Consider the following 17,165-nt stretch of genomic DNA (forward strand, 5'->3'; position numbering starts at 1 on the left):
TTCTACAAAATGTCACAAATTTTTGGGGGTTTTCGGCCCCCAAAAGTTCTCTCGAGGTCTTTCGTGTTGGATAACTTGGTTTTTTCATATTGGCACTAGTATACACAAATTCAAAAAATAAAATCTTTGACCCCATTTTTTGTAAGGCAAGCCCGTTTTTTTCTACCTATTGACTGGACTAATATATATATATATATATATATATATATATATATATATATATATATATATATATATATATTGTGGTGCCATTGAACTGAATAATGTCAAATTATGCTTGTGCCCCAAATGGTTTTGAAGAGGAGGTCAATGGGGAGTCTATCAAAAGGAAAGTCTGAGAGTGGCATATATATAAATGGCATTTCCTCCATCCCCTTCTACTGCCTAGAAGTGACTAACTGCATTGCACGTCTAAGGGGCTGTCCACCATGGATACGGGATACCATGCTCTTGAGGGAGGGGGGGGTGAAATTGTGGCAGTTTGCGACAATGGGGAGGGAGGAAGGAACAAGAAGTGTGACATCACACACTTTTTTTTTAGAATATATTCATTAAAAATAATGTAACATATGACAAAGGGAGGAGGGTAAGGTTTAGTGTGACATTTTCTGATAAAGGGAAAATTCTACAATATTCTAAAATAGGAGAAAAAAAAGTGAGGCATCATTTATGGACAGCTCATAACTTGAAAATAAAAGCTTTTTCAAGTATCACATATTCAACACAGCCAAATTAAAGAGGAGAAATTCAGTGTAAAATTTCCTATTTCAATAATAACAATCCCTAAAATATCGATTAGATTAAGGATATTAGTCCCTAGAAATCCCCATTCGAGTTATGATAACAGTTTTTAAACAAAGTCATCTCTCCCTTAAAAGTCCCAATCCTTTCAAACTGCCCCACGTAGTCTGGGCCTCACTTCTTACATGACGGAGAGATTAACTGAGGTTGCTTGAAGCAAACCACAAAGCTCTCCATTTGAGAAAGAACAACTTCTCTAAAAAATCCCCTTAAAAAGAGGAAATCAGCCTATAAAATCCCTGACAGAATAAGGGTAACAATTTTTGACATCAACCGTATCTTAAAAAATTTCTAACTCATCGTTTGTATCTATACATATAATAAAATAAGATGTTTGTGTGTGTGTGTGTGGCGGGCTTCCTAGGAAAACGGTAAGGCCTAGAAAGATGAAATTTGGTGTACAGGTACAGTTTTTGCCGAAGATGTGCACCTCGGGCTTCGATTTTTGATATTTTAATTGGAAAAAAAGTTATTTAATGTTTTATGTGTTTTTTTTTTGCACTTTTTAGTCTTTTTTACCCCACAGATCCCGAACCAATCGCACCACACAAATATTTTTTATACTATAGTGTAGAAAATTTAATTTTAAATATGATGAATGGAAAAATTTTGAAGATTGAGCAATTTTTGTATTTTTTATGAATTTTTGAAAAAACCTTTAATTTGCATTTTTTCCTGGGTTTTATTTTTTTCTAATGTCATTCTGCGAGAAGAATCTAAGCCTCATTTCTAAAATTTAAGTTGGTAGTAGTAAAAACATTTCTCCCTCTTCAGAAAAAAAAATTCTTAAATATATGCAATAGTATTTTTTTTTTTTTTACAGTTTTTTTAATGCTGAACAAACGCATCATGTCTTTTCACGCATCATTCGAAAAAAGCGTTCTTCAATCTTTTATACCTGTGACGTCACTACTTGAATTTCGATTCGATATGGAATCTTAATCGATGGAATCTTAATCGCAAGCAATGTTTTTTTTTTTTTTTTTTTGCTATATAGCTTACTTCTACATTTTATGATGTGATGACCACGTGTTCTTCAGGCAGCTGTTCTTCAGGCAGCGCTAGCTTTTTTCCTTTACTTTTTTTGTTTTAGTTAGGGATTGCATTTATTTGTTTTTCCATCCCTCCCCCCCAAGCTGGACCTTTTGCTGTATCTATATTACGTTACATTTCATAGTGGTGTGAATTTAATTCAATAAAAACAGCGAGATTTTTTTATCTTCGTCAAACGCTACTTTTTGCACACTACGGGGAATTTGAGCTTTTTTTTTTTTTTTTTTTGCTCTATTTCAATAAAAAAAGCGGTTTTTTGAGTGATCATTGTTTTTATTAGGAAATGGGCGGGGAGGTTAAAATAAATAGAGATGGACAAGAAAATTTAGAGATAGATCTTAAAGGTAGATAGCCGCCGAGAAGGCGGCAATCTTGGCGTAAAAGTGTGAATGGCACAAAAAAAAGATAGAGATGAATTAATACTGCTGCCAAATTTATTTAAACAGCCGCCGAAGGCGGCAAACTTGAAGTAAAAAGGTAAATGACAAGTTAGCCAAACAGCCGCCGTAGGTGACTGCTTGCACAGAAAAGCAAATGGCGTAAGAAGGCGAACCAGCTGGTCGCCGCAGGCGGCTAGTGCTTTTATAAAACCTTGAAAAACGTCAGAATGTGTCTTTAGTCTTTGAATTTTGTGATTTATTTTTAAAAAATACATAAAAAAACTTGTCAAACCTTTTTTTGCTGCCGTTTTTTGCGAAGTTCCTCAGATCAATCAGATCAATCGTATTTTTACCCTACCAACGTTTTTTTTTTTTTTTATAAAATTTCGATTACTTTGGGATTTTTTTTTCTTTTTCTGAAAACCAGACGTCAAATTAGACAGTGGCAGTCTTACTTTTTGGACTTACAAAAGTATGACTGCCACTAACTGAATTTTTACAATTAGTAACTCATATAATAAAAATCTTATTTTTGAAAACTTGCCTACATCGAGTTCTTGCTTTGCCGAAAAGTGCAAGCAGTGTTTGAGATTTCAATCCTTTTGCATTTTAAATTCTTTTCAATTATTTTAAAAGTTGGAAGCTATGCAACATTAAATCTGCTTTTTTTATTTCTCATTTTAACAGTTAATTCATTAACTAATTTTATTAAATTAAACTAACTTATTAAATTTCAGTTAGGAAATAATTAACCACAGCAATTAGCACCATTATTTGCCAAATTCGCATGTTCAAATATTGGCAGCCTTGAATCACAAATGACAATGATTTCAATGTGCATAATAAGATGCAAAACTCAAATGCACTTCAAAACTCATGGCTTGCATCAAGCGAATAAGCATTGGTAAAGCATCGCATCATATATTTCTTAATTGCAGTTGCAGTAAAATTTTGAAATGAATTTTTTTAAATTACTGATTCTATACTACATTTGGCTTTAATTATTAAAAACATGACTTTTCTGTTATTATTTTAGGTCAGTGGTAGTCAATGTAATTCCTACAGCCCACACTATTAAATATTATTTTGAATCCTTAATAGTGTGGTGTAAAAGATTTTGTCTAATGCTAAAATTTTTATGCAAACTGGAACCAAATCAAAACATATTATTTTATTATTGTAGAAAAGTTCGCGCTCTCAAATAGTCCTAACTAGAGCTTGAGAAAGTTTATTTATCCTTGAATACTCCTTGAAAAAAAATTTCAATTTTGTGTATGAACCATGTAACTGGTTTTGGAAAGTAGTCCAAAAAAAAATAAATAAACATTTTACAATAAGCGTCTTAAAAATTCCATTAGAATTGAAACAATAGAATCAAAAAATCTTTGTTTGAACATGTATCTATTTATTTATTTTTATTATGTATGTGTGTGTTTTTATTTTAACTTTACTGTTTACTATTTGGAATTTTCTGTTGAATATCTGTTGGCTTGTCAGTATAAAGTTTATGCTCTTGTATAAACATTAAAATTTTTATCGATAATTTCATTCCTTTTAAAACAGCTGGTTAATTTTGCATTTAAATAGTTTTAAGTCATTTTGGTCATTTTTCTTTCAGGCAGCTATGATACTCCTCCAGCTACGAAACCTCTTCGAATGGAAGCGTATGATGAACCTAAGCCTCATCCTTGTCGATCTCCTCTACCAGCCGCATCTGTCTACGATTCCCCAAAATCCAATGCAGCTATTTCTAACGATGCCCTTAATATCCATGACTATGATATCCCAAGTGCTGAACAAAGTAATGCTTATGATATACCCCGACCTGCAGAGAATGTGGGAAATAATATTTCCCATATTATCACTATATCTGATAATTATGATGTTCCACCCTCTGCATTTAAGAATAGTCCTCCCATTTATGATGGCAGAGCTTTTAGTCGCTCCAGTGGTGACACATCAGGTAGCTCATCTTTCAGATCCCCTTCTGGAAGTCATTCAAGTATTGAAACATTATCTCTTTCAAGTGTTGGTGGTTCTAATCGTTCCAGTATGGAGCAACATCCAGGTGATCTCTACGATATTCCTCCAGAACCACAGCCGATAAATGATCCGCGATTGGCACAATTACGCAATACAGTTACCAGTGTGCCTTACCAGACTAGTGGTACACAAGAGACATACGATGTACCTTCAAGCAATATGCCAGCACAGTTTTATGATACTCCTTCAAAACCAGTTAAAGTACAACTCGGCGTAGATGCAGGAGTTTATGACGTACCTCCTCAAGCTGTACGAGATACTAGTCCAATACCCAAAACTGATGTTGTTGATTCAGTTGGTCAGATTGCTCTTGCCGGTTCAAATCTTTCTGAAAACAAAAGTTTAGATGACTTTTCCGAATGCTCTGAGCTTTTATTGGACCGCGAATCTGCTGTTGAGGTGCTCATGAAGTACCAGCATGAAGTTCAAAGTTCTATATCGAAACTTTTCAGCTTTGTTAGCACAACATGGAGAAAGTATGAGAATATGGAGGCGAAGTTAAGTGAAATTGAAACAGTGTGTCACAGGTTACAGAGCTCCTTGGTGGATCTGTATAATTTTGCTAGAGGGGCTTTAGCCAATTCTGCCCATGCTGCTGACAAAAGTCTTTGCTTTAAGTTAAATAAACTAACTGTTCCCATAAAAGAATCGTGTTCTACTGTTAAGAACTGTGTTCAAGCATTAGACGAAAAAAGATGGGTTGCTTCAAAGTTGGCATATTCTGATGAGTCTAACGCACCGGATGAATTAGATACTTTGGTTGCTTGTGCTCGAAATCTCGTTGAAGATGTTCGTCAGATCGCTTCTCTAATACAAGGGAATTCTACACTGTTGTTTAAAAGCCAGGTAACCTCAGAAAAAGTAAAGCCACCTGTAGCTCCTAAGCCAGATTTAAAAGCCAAACTTTCTTCAGACAAGCAAGGAAATAAGCTACAGGAGAGACCCCTGCCGCCTACTCCAGCAGGTTTGTTAAAGACTCAGCACAGTGGGGAGTATTTCAACGAATACGATTATGTGAATTTAGAGTCAAAAGAAGCGGTTGAAAGGGAAAACGAATCCATCAAGGCTGCTCTGCCCAAAGATATGTGTCAGTCTTTCGACGAACTCGTGAAGCAGTCGGAAGTGCCGGTAGTCAGCCACTCTGAGAATGTTCCTGAAATCATCGAGAAGATCATTTCGCCTTTAGACCAAAAAGATTTGCAGCTTCTTTTGTTTTATGGTTCGCAGATAGAAACACATATCATGCATTTAACTAATGCCATTGATGCCTTCCTGATGACCATTAAGAATAACCAGCCTCCGAAGGTGTTTGTGGGGCACAGCAAATTCATAGTAATAGGGGCGCACAAGCTAATATACATTGGAGATACCGTGCATCGTAACTTGAATAACCCCGAGCTCAAAACGCAAGTAATGCACAACTCCAACAGTTTATGTGACTCGCTTAAAACTTTAGTGGGTAATACTAAAAAGGCAGCAGCCGAATTTCCTTCCGTTGTTGCGGTTCAGGAAATGGTTGATAGCGTGGTAGACGTCTCCCATCTTGCTAATACCCTCAAGATGTGTATTCTGAAAGCTTCAAAATCCTAAAGTTGTACATCTTGTTGTTGAATTTTAAATTGTTGTGGCAACTTGTCAAAGTAAAATCTCGATTATCTGACCTAAGGTTCTTACCTAAAAACTGTTCTTATTTATTATTCACAATTGTGCTACTTAACAGTATTGTTATTTTGTTCAGTAATGTTATGTTTATTTGATTTTATTTATTTTTTTATTTTATTTAGGGTCTTTGACAAAAAACAGAAAATTAATAATCACTTTCAATAGTTTTTTTTAATAAGTTAAATTTGTAAATGAACCTTGAATCTATTATCTAAACATTTTCAAGTTTTGACTGATTTTAAACTTTATACTTTTATATTTTTGTCTAACTATGTACCATTGGCAAATTGCAGTTGAATGATGCCATTGTGTTTTTTGAAGGAACTTATACTTTCAAATAAGATTATTAATCATATATGTATTTTTTTTTTTTTTTCAATATTTGCCCTTTTTTTTCCTGTTCTGATCTCAAAATGGTTTTAAAATGCTATCATATTTTCGAGTTAATTTTAATGACCATTAAAATTTTGGCGATTTTTAATTAAAAGTTCCGAAATTGAACTGTTAGTAGTGCAAATATATTTTTTCTTGATTGTTTGACCTTTAACAAGTTTTTCAACGACTCTGAAATATGTTTAAGTTTTAAGTGTCAGTATTTTATCAATATGGTTTTCAACTTTCATGCCTATCTTGTGAACTGTTAAAAATTTTGTTTAAGTGAAATATGTATAAATTTTGAAGTAATTGTGTTTGGTAATCGAGTTTTTACTATGAAAACCTGAGGGGCCAACAGTTCTTACAAAATGGGTTTCTGCTTACCTGTATGTGCACATTTTTTGCTAATGTGTTGTTGAACAAAAAAATGCACACATTGTTGAAAATGTGTGCATTTTTTTGTAAATCTTGTGAAGGCTTGAAGTGATTTCTCTTATGCTCCTTGTAGTCTTGATAACTTGCAGATGTTCTTCATCTTGCTATAGGTGCTATTTGGCTATAATCCATGTCCACATAACTTTTCAGTTGCTTATATTCAAAAAATTTTGGCTGAAATATTAACCAATATTTTGATTGGTAAACGCCCAAATTTAAGCTAGCTATAGTGTAGGGTACTTAGCTATGTTATATAACAGTGTGTTCATATTATTTCATTTTTAAAAAATCTATAAATGGGCCAAAATTTTGTTAAATTTAATGTACGTAAATCTTTTTCAATGGTAGTACAACTGAAGCTACTAGAACAACCACATTTTACTTTCTGTTTGTGTATAGGGGGGAGAGGATGTATCATAACAGGCCTTATATCTTTATATAAACCATCATATTAGGATTGACAATGTATTAAAACGAAGGATTCTGGAGGGTTGACCTCTTAGAGCAGGAATTCTAAATGGAGGAAGCAAGTCCAATCATTGACTTAGCAAAAGATTGGGTAAAGATCTCAAGTCACGTGACTTAACGGCGACGAATGGTTGACACGTTTTGCATGAAACTAGCGAAAGAAACCTTATTTCTTCCAATGCTTCACTTTAAAACCTATCATGTGATTTGGTGTCTTTGTTTCACGAATGGAAGTCTTCGCTCCCTTCATTTATCCCTTCTCGATGTTTGACCTCCCTCACTGTGGTCCTCTCCCAGGCCTTCAGAAAAGATATCCTCCATTAATTTTTTCAATGGTCAAAACTGTTTAGACACTACTCAACAAGATATTTTCAGATTTTTTTCTGAATGACAACCAAAGTGAGGAACTGTGTTCTTTCTTCTTTTTTCTCTTCTTTCATTCTTTCTCACTTTCTTTTTTTATTTTTATTTTTTATATCAAGCAACAAGCTTGTTAGAAGCTTTAAATTTGGATTTTTAGAAACATAAGTCTATTTGAGTTTTAGTGTTAATTTTTCTAATTGTTTTCATTTACTTCTCATTTCAGTTTCGAATTAAGAGAGTAAAATAACTAGTTCAACATTTTTTTTTTTTTTTGAATGAAGAACTTAAGTCTAAATTTATTGTTTAGTTAAGCATATGTATTAATTTTTCCCAAGTTGTGTCGGGAATTATGAGTCCTCTTGTTTACTCATTGCTTTTGTTTATGAAAAGTTTTTAAAATGGTGTTTAAAGATCATTTAGCCATTATATTTCATTGATTTCATTCATTTTTCTTTTCTTTATTGCGCTCAGCAGTGTGCTACTACTTCATTTAAAACAGATTTCCCCCTTGTTCAAATGAATCTTTGGAAAAATTGTAAATTAAATTCATAATAGCCAAAATGTTTTGATGTAATCAAAACTGGAGAGATTTGTTGATGGACTTTTGTATATGTCAGCCAAGCTTTTTTTTTTTCTGTAGCAGAGCCAAATATGTCGAAAGTTTTTAGATCTCTGATCTTGTGTGTGTATATATATTTATATATCTGTACACATACACATAGAATGATTAAGTTTTTGTTTGTTATAGCTTTTTTTATTTGTTTATAATTTGAGATTATATATATTTTTATTTTTTTTATGGAATGAATGTAAATGTTTACTTCAACTTTAAAATTACAGTATATGTACTGTGTCAAAAATTGAATTGCTTACAATACATTCTAGTTAAGAATTGCACTTTTCAGTGTATGATGAAGTAATTTATAAAGAGCTAAAAAACCATTCCTTCATCTGTGTTACACGTGTCATTAAGTTGTACTTAAAAAGAAATTTCTTCATATGCAACAGAATGAATCTAGTTCGAAGTAGCAAAATGAAAAAAAATTTTTTTCAAATTTTAGTGGTCAGCATTTAAGAAACTTTTATTTTGTACTCTCTCAAATTAGTCTTTGTTTAAAATATTAAAATGCATTATTTTTAAATGAATTTTACTGAAATCTGATCTTATTTTACGTACAGTGAACACACACGCATATCATAGTATACCTGTAACTGGGATATTAGTGGCTAATGCAAGGAGAATACTAATAGATGCTGGATGTTTGATCTCGTCCGTGGTCAGACAGTAGTGCCCTACTTCCCATGTACAGAGATATAAATATATGTATGCATAGTTTAACTATTGAAACTTTTTTGTCACTAAAATGACACAAATTAAAATAATATGCTATTGTTTTAAATCCTTTTAAAGAATCATATTTTCAATTTTTAAGTATATTCTAACTCTTGCTGCCATATGACTAAGACAAAAATTTGCATAGTTTCACTATTGAAACTTTTTTTGTCACTAAAATGGCATAAATTAAAACAATATGCTATTGTTTTAAATCCTTTTAAAGAATCATATTTTCAATTTTTAAGTATATTCTAACTCTTGCTGCCATATAACTAAGACAAAAATTGTGCTGTGTTAGGGAGAGGCAGCTCATAAAACTTATATCTATGCAACTTAATTTTAAACGCAAGAAAAGCATCATTATTCCGTCACACGTATGCATCTTCTCCATTGCTTAAATTTCAGGGCATTGAGTTTTAATAAGAATTTTATGACCTAGAAATGTACTGTAGTATGTCATGCGTGAGGTGACCATAAATCAAGGGGACCCTGAGTTGAAATTTTTGGGAATGGGGGAATTTTCAATTTACCGAATGAAACTTCAAATTTTACCAAATGATAAAAGATCATTATGAACTTTTTTTTTTTTTTTTGAAGATTTTAGTTTTTTAGTGCAGGCTCTGAATTTGCAGAATCGCAAGATAAAATTTGTCGAATAAATTTTTGGAGGTAACTGTGACCTCCCATTAGGGTACCCATGCATTCATCTTGCTTTTGGGTAGTCTGTCCCATTGTCCCTGTATTTTAATGTGGGGTGCTGAAGTGTCTGATTTTCTGCAGCGACAGGATGAAATGTGAGGAATCATTAAAACAAAAGTCGTCGGTTGGAATTGTTAGGACATTTTCCAGCCAATGACTTGAATCATGCAAACTGTTACACATTTATTGAATAAATTTTATGCTTTTTGGCCCTTCTGCACTGGTAGAAAGAGTACTTTTGCTTGTGCAAGATTTGTGGACTATTGAAATGGCACAGTTGAAAATCGTACTTCTTAAAGCTATGTTGATTGTGAAACTAAATTGCATGAGCACTACCAATAATTCTATCCTTATTTAAAAACAGCACCAAATGTACTCAAGCTAATTTGTGTGTTAAAAAATAGAACACCACATCAATTCTTTTTTAAGCGTTAATTTCAAATTTTTTTTCTATAATAATCACTAACTGTTAAAAATATGTGACTTTCTTTTAAAACACTTGCAGTTAAATGAATGACATACCAAGGTTATAATGCACAAAATTTGCAAATTACTGCAGACACGTGATTCGTTGTTACAAGGAATGCCTTTTTCAATGCAAAGAAGTGAGCTTTTGGATGAAGAGTCATCCGAGGAAAAGCCTAGCAGTTGCCTAAAATTGTTAAACATCCCAACCTGAGGAAAAAAATAAATGGTCACCTTCGTCATACCTAATTTATATCATGTTTATTGAGTTCTTTGTGACTAAATATTCACTGAAGATAAATATCGGTCTTTTTCCATTTTTCTTACAACTAAGAATGATAACCAATTTGGTGTATATGCATTAATGTATTTCAATGCCGAACACACTAAATCCTTTCTTTTTCCAATCCATTTTTTATAGAACCTTTGATGTTTTTATAATGTATGAAGCCATTCCTATTGCAAAGTTATTACCTTATAATAATTCTAGTATTAGCTCTTGTGGATAATATTGCTTTTAGCATTATAGGTGACCTCAAGTACAAACTGTATATTTTTTAAAAATGTAACGAATTTTATAATAACTTAAGCACACTTTTATTTTATTTAGTTTTTTTTTTTTTTGGTTTTTATTAATGTTCTTTTTGTTAAATATTTTTTCTTCAACTTTAAAGTTTGCTTTAAATTTGCCTCAAATTGGTTAGTAAATCATATTGTAATTTATGTTTTTGAGAGAAATTTTCTGTCACAGCTGGTCTGTTGCTTACACCTGTTTGGGGAGATGTTGAATTCAAAATTTATTTTATTTTTGCAAAAAAAAAAATTCTTCTCTTCCTTTCAAGAACAAGGCTTTCAATTTTTGTTTCATGTTAGTAAAACGTATACTTGAACTCATCATGTTTTGCAACAATAAATATGAACTAAAGTTATTATATATTTATATATAGTATATCATTCCTGCATGCAGGAAAATATTTGTTTTTCATAGTTTTCCTATTTTTATTTCTTCGATGAACAATTAAAAAAAACTTTGTTTATTTAATAATGCTTATAAGATAAACCAATAAATTATTGCTTTTAGATTGTGAAATAAAAGTATCATGTATTGTGATGTGTGATTTTATAATTTCGAAAACTACTGTTGATTTATTGCATCAAACTAAATCATTTATAACCATATTTATGGGTTACATACTTTCTGAATTTTGAATGATACAATTTTTTTGAAATTCAAGCAAGCATCAATCCCAATTAGTTAGGATTAGCCAGGTTCTACCATACTTTAATATTTGATAAGGAATTTATGCGAAGGCTTACTATTTAAAAGGAAAACAAATATTTTACCTATACTAATTACGTTATGCTTGGCTTCATATTGTAACAATTATCTGGTTCGCTAATGCTATAGTTTAACTTATAAAAAATATAAATATCTAGTGTTTTTTTTTTTTTTTCAAGGAAAAAAACCCAAATGCTGAAATCAAATTTTAAAATATGAATTTTGAAGTATTTTTTAATACCTGTATTTTTTGTCCTTTCCACTGAGAGTAAATATTTTGAAACAAAAAAAGACTTGAATGTAATAATTATTGATGATTTTATGAAAATTATGCTTCACGTGTATTTTAAAATTAGGAAAAATCTTTTTGTTTCCATTAAAAGGAAAGTCAAAGCACATTATGAAAAGTCTAGTACATTACAAATTATCAAAAGAGAAAGAATTAATCCAGAGATGTATATTACCTTGAAGTTGTTATTGCTTTTTTTTCACTATGAAGCCAACTTATCCACTTAAATCCATCTGAAGACTTATAATCGAAAATAAGTCAGGGGTTGGGGTGGGGGGTGGGGTGAAAGAATGATAAACCTTGTTCTTTTTTTTTAATTTCCACTTTCATTTTCATAAGTTTTGTTCAGTATTTAGTGTAAACAGTAATTTACTTTGAAAAAATCCAATCACATACATGAAAATTTGGAATTTCAGATTATAAATTTAAATATGAATGATAATGTACTTAAATAGCAAATGTTTTTAAGTTATGGTGGCACTGTATATATACAGGTATATATGCATACATAATGCACACACAAAAGAATAGTTATGAAATGTTTTTTAAATTTATCTAATAACAGTATAACATAAATTATCTATTTGCATAAAAATTATATGGTGCATTATAAGTAATTTTTCTATGATGTCATTAGCAAACCATGCGTATATATATATATATATATATAGCAAATGTGATAGCACTTCTTTTTATTTCAAGTTAAAATATATTTTCAATTAATGGTGTTATGGTGTTTTAACAATGTTTTACTCATTTACGTATAGTTTGGAACTGATGCGGCAACCAGATTAATCTTATTTATGATATGTTTAACAGTTTTTCTCCTTTGGTTTAATTCTGTTGAACTTTCACAAACATTGAATGTTGATGCAATACTTTCTACAACAAAAGGTGGTGAGAAAAAAATGTTGGATTGGCCCCTGCTAGTATATACCTGTACAGTGGTGCAAGCCATGGCAGAGGCTGCGCCATTGAAATTATTAGGGGGGTGAGGGGTATTTTTCTCTATTTGGTCTTCATTGTATTTGGAGGGTGTGCCCATGCTCTTGGAGGGAGGATTGGCACCCCTGTCAGACCCGACGAGAGGCCATGCTTGCCTAGTCGGAAACTAGTGGCCCAGGCCTTGGGGGAGGACTGGTGACACTGAGGCAAAAAGAAAGAAGAAAGAAAAAAGGGGGGCTCCAAATAAGGGAAAACGTAAAGATTAAGTAAAATTTACTCTGTTGGTATTTACTGTTGTGGCACTTAAAATAGAGTTAATTGTTTTTTAGTAAACAGTTTTGATTTCTCCCCCCCCCCCCGCTTTCTTTTTCTTTTTTTGGGGGGCAGGAGGGGCTTGTCGACATAACTGACAAGGGCCTTGGCTCTCTGCGGTCTTGACCCATGTACCTGTGTGCCCGTTTCTGCCTGTGAACTGGATGTTTGCATTTCCATCTCATTGGTGAGCTAACTTTGATACTTAATATGCCTTTTTAAATTCCAAGTAGGATTTCTAATCCTGCGCCGAATTCAGCCACGCAAGATTTCAGGATTGTAAGAAGCCAATCCCGATTGACTTTATTCTTCTAAAAATTAAATTTTTATGTCAAATAGAAAAAGGTGTGCTTTTTAGGAAGAACTGCTTTTTTTCCTGAATAAATAGTCTTCTTGAATTCTGTACAGCAATTGTAAAGCACTACAATGTCAGATCCTAATTAGCAATTATCGTTTGGTGAGCATAAGCGTGCCACAGTATGGGATGGTAAAGGGTTTTTGCTCTAAAAATAATGTGCTTGATGAAAACACATGCTGTGGCTCCACTGCAATTGTTTCACCAAAATTAAATAATTGTGAACATTTAGAGAAAGATCCACATTAACTTCATCTCCTTCCGAAATAGATTTCTTTTCTTATGCTGGGTTATTATTGCTCAAGAACTGCAAATTTCGGACAAAAACTATGTTTGTTGGAAATGTGTTTTGCTGTATCCAATTTAACTTGCATTGATAATAATACCCTTGTTGCTTCATTAACGTTGGTCATTGTATCGGTAAATTTGATTCATTACAGCAAGGGGTGAATATTACTTGATTTCACCATTTCACCAAGTCGCAGTCTCAGTAAAAGTGTTTGGATAACTTTGCTAATTTTACCTCTCACTTTAAAGAGGAATTCAAAAATTTACGCAGAGCTTAACTGCCCTTTCATGCAAGTCATCCTGTGTTTCATACAAGTTTACTCTTACATTGCCTTCAGGCAGGTTTTGAATATGTAATACACTTTCTCTATTTTTCTAAAGTGTAATTTAATGGATTTTAAATTTCAGTGATGCTTTTCGAAAATGCTTATAAGTTTTACCCAATTTCTCAATTGCTGAACGTATGAAAACTGAAATGAGAATACCATTTCATTCTCAGAAAAATATATTCTATTTTTATTGTGTTCTTACATAGTACATCCATCGTAGGTCATACTAGACACAGTTTTTCTTTTGCTCTTCTTGCAGATATACGAGGAAGAAGATTCAAACATCAGATGATGCTTGTAAAAATAGTCTTTGTATGAGCGGCAAAAGCTGGGATATGATTGAATGGAAAATAAATTACGGGATTGGGAATACCGTTTGATTGAAGCGAAATCCCTCAGGATTTCGAGATTGGAAACCCTAATTCCAAGGTCATGATTTATTTTTTCAGCTAGCGATTGGATGGCAATATACAGTTCACTTTTAATTGCTGTTTTTTCATTTAGTCACCTAGTGGCCTGTGGCAACCGCTAATTTTGCCCTTTATCACTAGTACCTAACAACCGAGAATGCCCACCTGGGGGAGGGTATCATGCTGCAGGTTGATTTTTAGAGGGGTATTTTTCTCTTTTTGTGAGGAAAGGGCTTCATGATGTTTAGGTGTGTGCACCCTTGCTCTTTGGGGGGGGGGGGGGGGACAGGCACCCCTGTTATCAACCAAAGTAAGAGTTTAACTTCAAACATTTTTAATCGTTCATTTTAAATCCTGTAACTCCTTTTTTGAATACACCACTACTAATGTGCTTTCAATGCTTCTTAGCATCCTAATTCATTGTTAAACTTTGCCAAAGATTTCCCTGAACATTTGCTATTTAAGTTGATTATTTCTAATATATGAAATGTTTTGTTTCAGCCATGCTCTCTAAATCTTGCCATTTTATTGTGCTGGCGAAGTTCGTAGTTAAATAGTGATCATTTTTTTAATGTCACATTCCATTGTTTTATATGCAGATTTCACATTTTTTACAACATTTCAAGTACATTTCGCATGTAAAAGTACTTTTTATATATGGTAGTCTATTTTGTACTTTACTGCAAATTTTTAGGATACTTTACAAATCATTTTAGATGTTGTATTTAGATTACAGTTAGTTTTTGTAACTTTGTATGCTATTGTATATTTAGTTGTGAAGAATAATTTTGTTGTAATTTTATGAATGTTGATCAATTGTGTCCTGCAGATTTCATTTGTACTGAAAATAAATCTTTTCAAGGCAGCTGCATTTTACAAAAAAAAAAAGGTTTCAAAGAAGTAATACTGTAGAATCTCGTCAAGTCGGATCCATTTGAGCTCTGAATTACCCAAATTAAATTGAAAAAAAGTTTTAAAACAATCTGCAAATCTTCAGGCTTGCATTAATTGTTTCATCCAGAAAAATCTGAAAAAGTCTTCTTTACATTAAATTTGTATTTAGCCCATTATTTCCCATTTGTATCTAACAGATATAAATGGGTATTTTTAAGCCAATGTTCCATTTTTAGTCATTTACTTTTTGCTTTTTATAGGTTGCTTTTTTTTCTGCTGAAAAAAAGCATTATTTTCAATATGTGCATAGGAATTTATAAGATTTGAAGTAGTTAAACATTAACCATTTTAGTTACGGTCCAAACTTTTGTATTTAACGCATTGGTTGATCCAGGCTTTTGTTTTAAGTCTGCATTTTTGAAAAGGTAAATTTTTATGATATTTTTCTTCCTTTTTGAAAAAAAAATTTCGTTAGTACATTTTTTGCAGAAAAAACCTGTCCTATTGTATATGAAATCCCTTTGACCTAAAGGACTTCACTAGGAATGATGTGGAAGCAGGAGGTTTTTTTGACTGACATTTTGCTTTCAGACGAATTGATTGAGCTTAAAAGTGGTGAACGAACTGGTTTTATAAATGAAATGTTGGAAAAAAACTAATTTTAAAAAATGAAATTTTGTGAAGTGGCCGCTTTAACGACATAGAATTTTTTGAAGGGTCCGCAAAGTTGACGCAATTTACATCTCTATTGACCCCTGTTAAGAACCAGGTTTTTTCATAGTTCAATGCTCTTATTTTCAAAAAAAAGTCTTCAAATTACAGTGAGGAAAAATCCCCATGCAGGGAAAAAAGGAACAGGTGGAAAGTGGGATAGTTGAACTTGGCTCTCAGGACTCACTCTGATCCTAATTGATCCGACTTTGGAGGTTTTGCTGTATTATTTATTTATTTTTTTTTTTTTTCATTAATCATTTTAATGCCTTACAGTGAAAAATAATATATTATTTTATTAAATTTTGATTTTATGTTACAATCTTAGACTTGCAACATCACTGATCTCACATTTAAAAAAAAAAAAACATATTTTGCTGTATTTATTACTATTTATTTTTATTTTTTAATTTTTTTTTATTTTATTTATTTATTTTATTTTATTTATTTATTTTTTTTTTTTTTGCAAATGTTTTAAATAAAATATTCAAGTTTAAATTTTTTTTTTTAATTATTTGTATGGGTAATGTTTTTGTTTCTGAAACTAGTAGAATCTAAATATTAAAATAAAAATCAAGTGGGAGACGTTTAAAGAGTTTGTTTAAAAATTGAACACATGACTTATTTAATAATGTAACTGTACTATAAAGTGGCTTTAGTTCTTCCCATCTAAATATTGTAGACACCTGCTGTTTGTAGCTTTTGTACATATTTTTTGTGTACATTGAACTGTAGATATTGTGAGAAATATTAGAGATTAGCGTTCAAGAATGCAGCTGAGCTTTTTATTTGTAAACATATGATATTTATTTTATAATTTAATGGTTTCGTTTTAGTTTGCTCTAAACAATGTCGACAAATAATGTCCTGAATGATTTTATTAAATTTCGTACAGTTAGTTCAATGAATAACTTTAATCAAAATTTTCCGAGCAGTATTTTAAAACTGAATCCATTGTGTAAAAATTATTTGACTTGTATCAAGTATATATTTGTAAAAATATAATACTACTGTAGCTTTTTCACTGTATAAAATTTTTTGTTCTGAATTGCAAAATTTACTTTCCGTTGTTTCTTTTAAGCATGCTTCTGCCTGTTCAAATACTAACTCAAAGCTTATTCGTGGAGATTTGCTTAAAAGTGAAATGTTAATACATTTCATTCACCATATAACAAAATCTGATGGTTTTATCTTTCCATTACACACACGTTCAGTGGAGTCAGAAACTGCTTAAAAAACCCATTAGAATACACACAAAGACTAAATATTAAAT

At 31.8% G+C, this 17,165-nt stretch overlaps 1 protein-coding gene across 1 annotated transcript; it reads left to right on the plus strand.

Moving 5' to 3' along the window:
• Positions 1–3,852: 3,852 nt before the first annotated feature.
• LOC129232544 (breast cancer anti-estrogen resistance protein 1-like) lies at positions 3,853–5,867 on the plus strand (the record flags this gene model as incomplete). Its single annotated transcript, XM_054866679.1, has 1 exon — positions 3,853–5,867. A coding segment is annotated over one exon (2,015 nt), but the record flags the coding sequence as incomplete, so codon positions are not given.
• Positions 5,868–17,165: the final 11,298 nt, after the last annotated feature.

This window comes from Uloborus diversus, unplaced genomic scaffold (assembly GCF_026930045.1).
Source record: "Uloborus diversus isolate 005 unplaced genomic scaffold, Udiv.v.3.1 scaffold_1258, whole genome shotgun sequence".
In the NCBI taxonomy this organism is placed as follows: Eukaryota; Metazoa; Arthropoda; class Arachnida; order Araneae; family Uloboridae; genus Uloborus; species Uloborus diversus.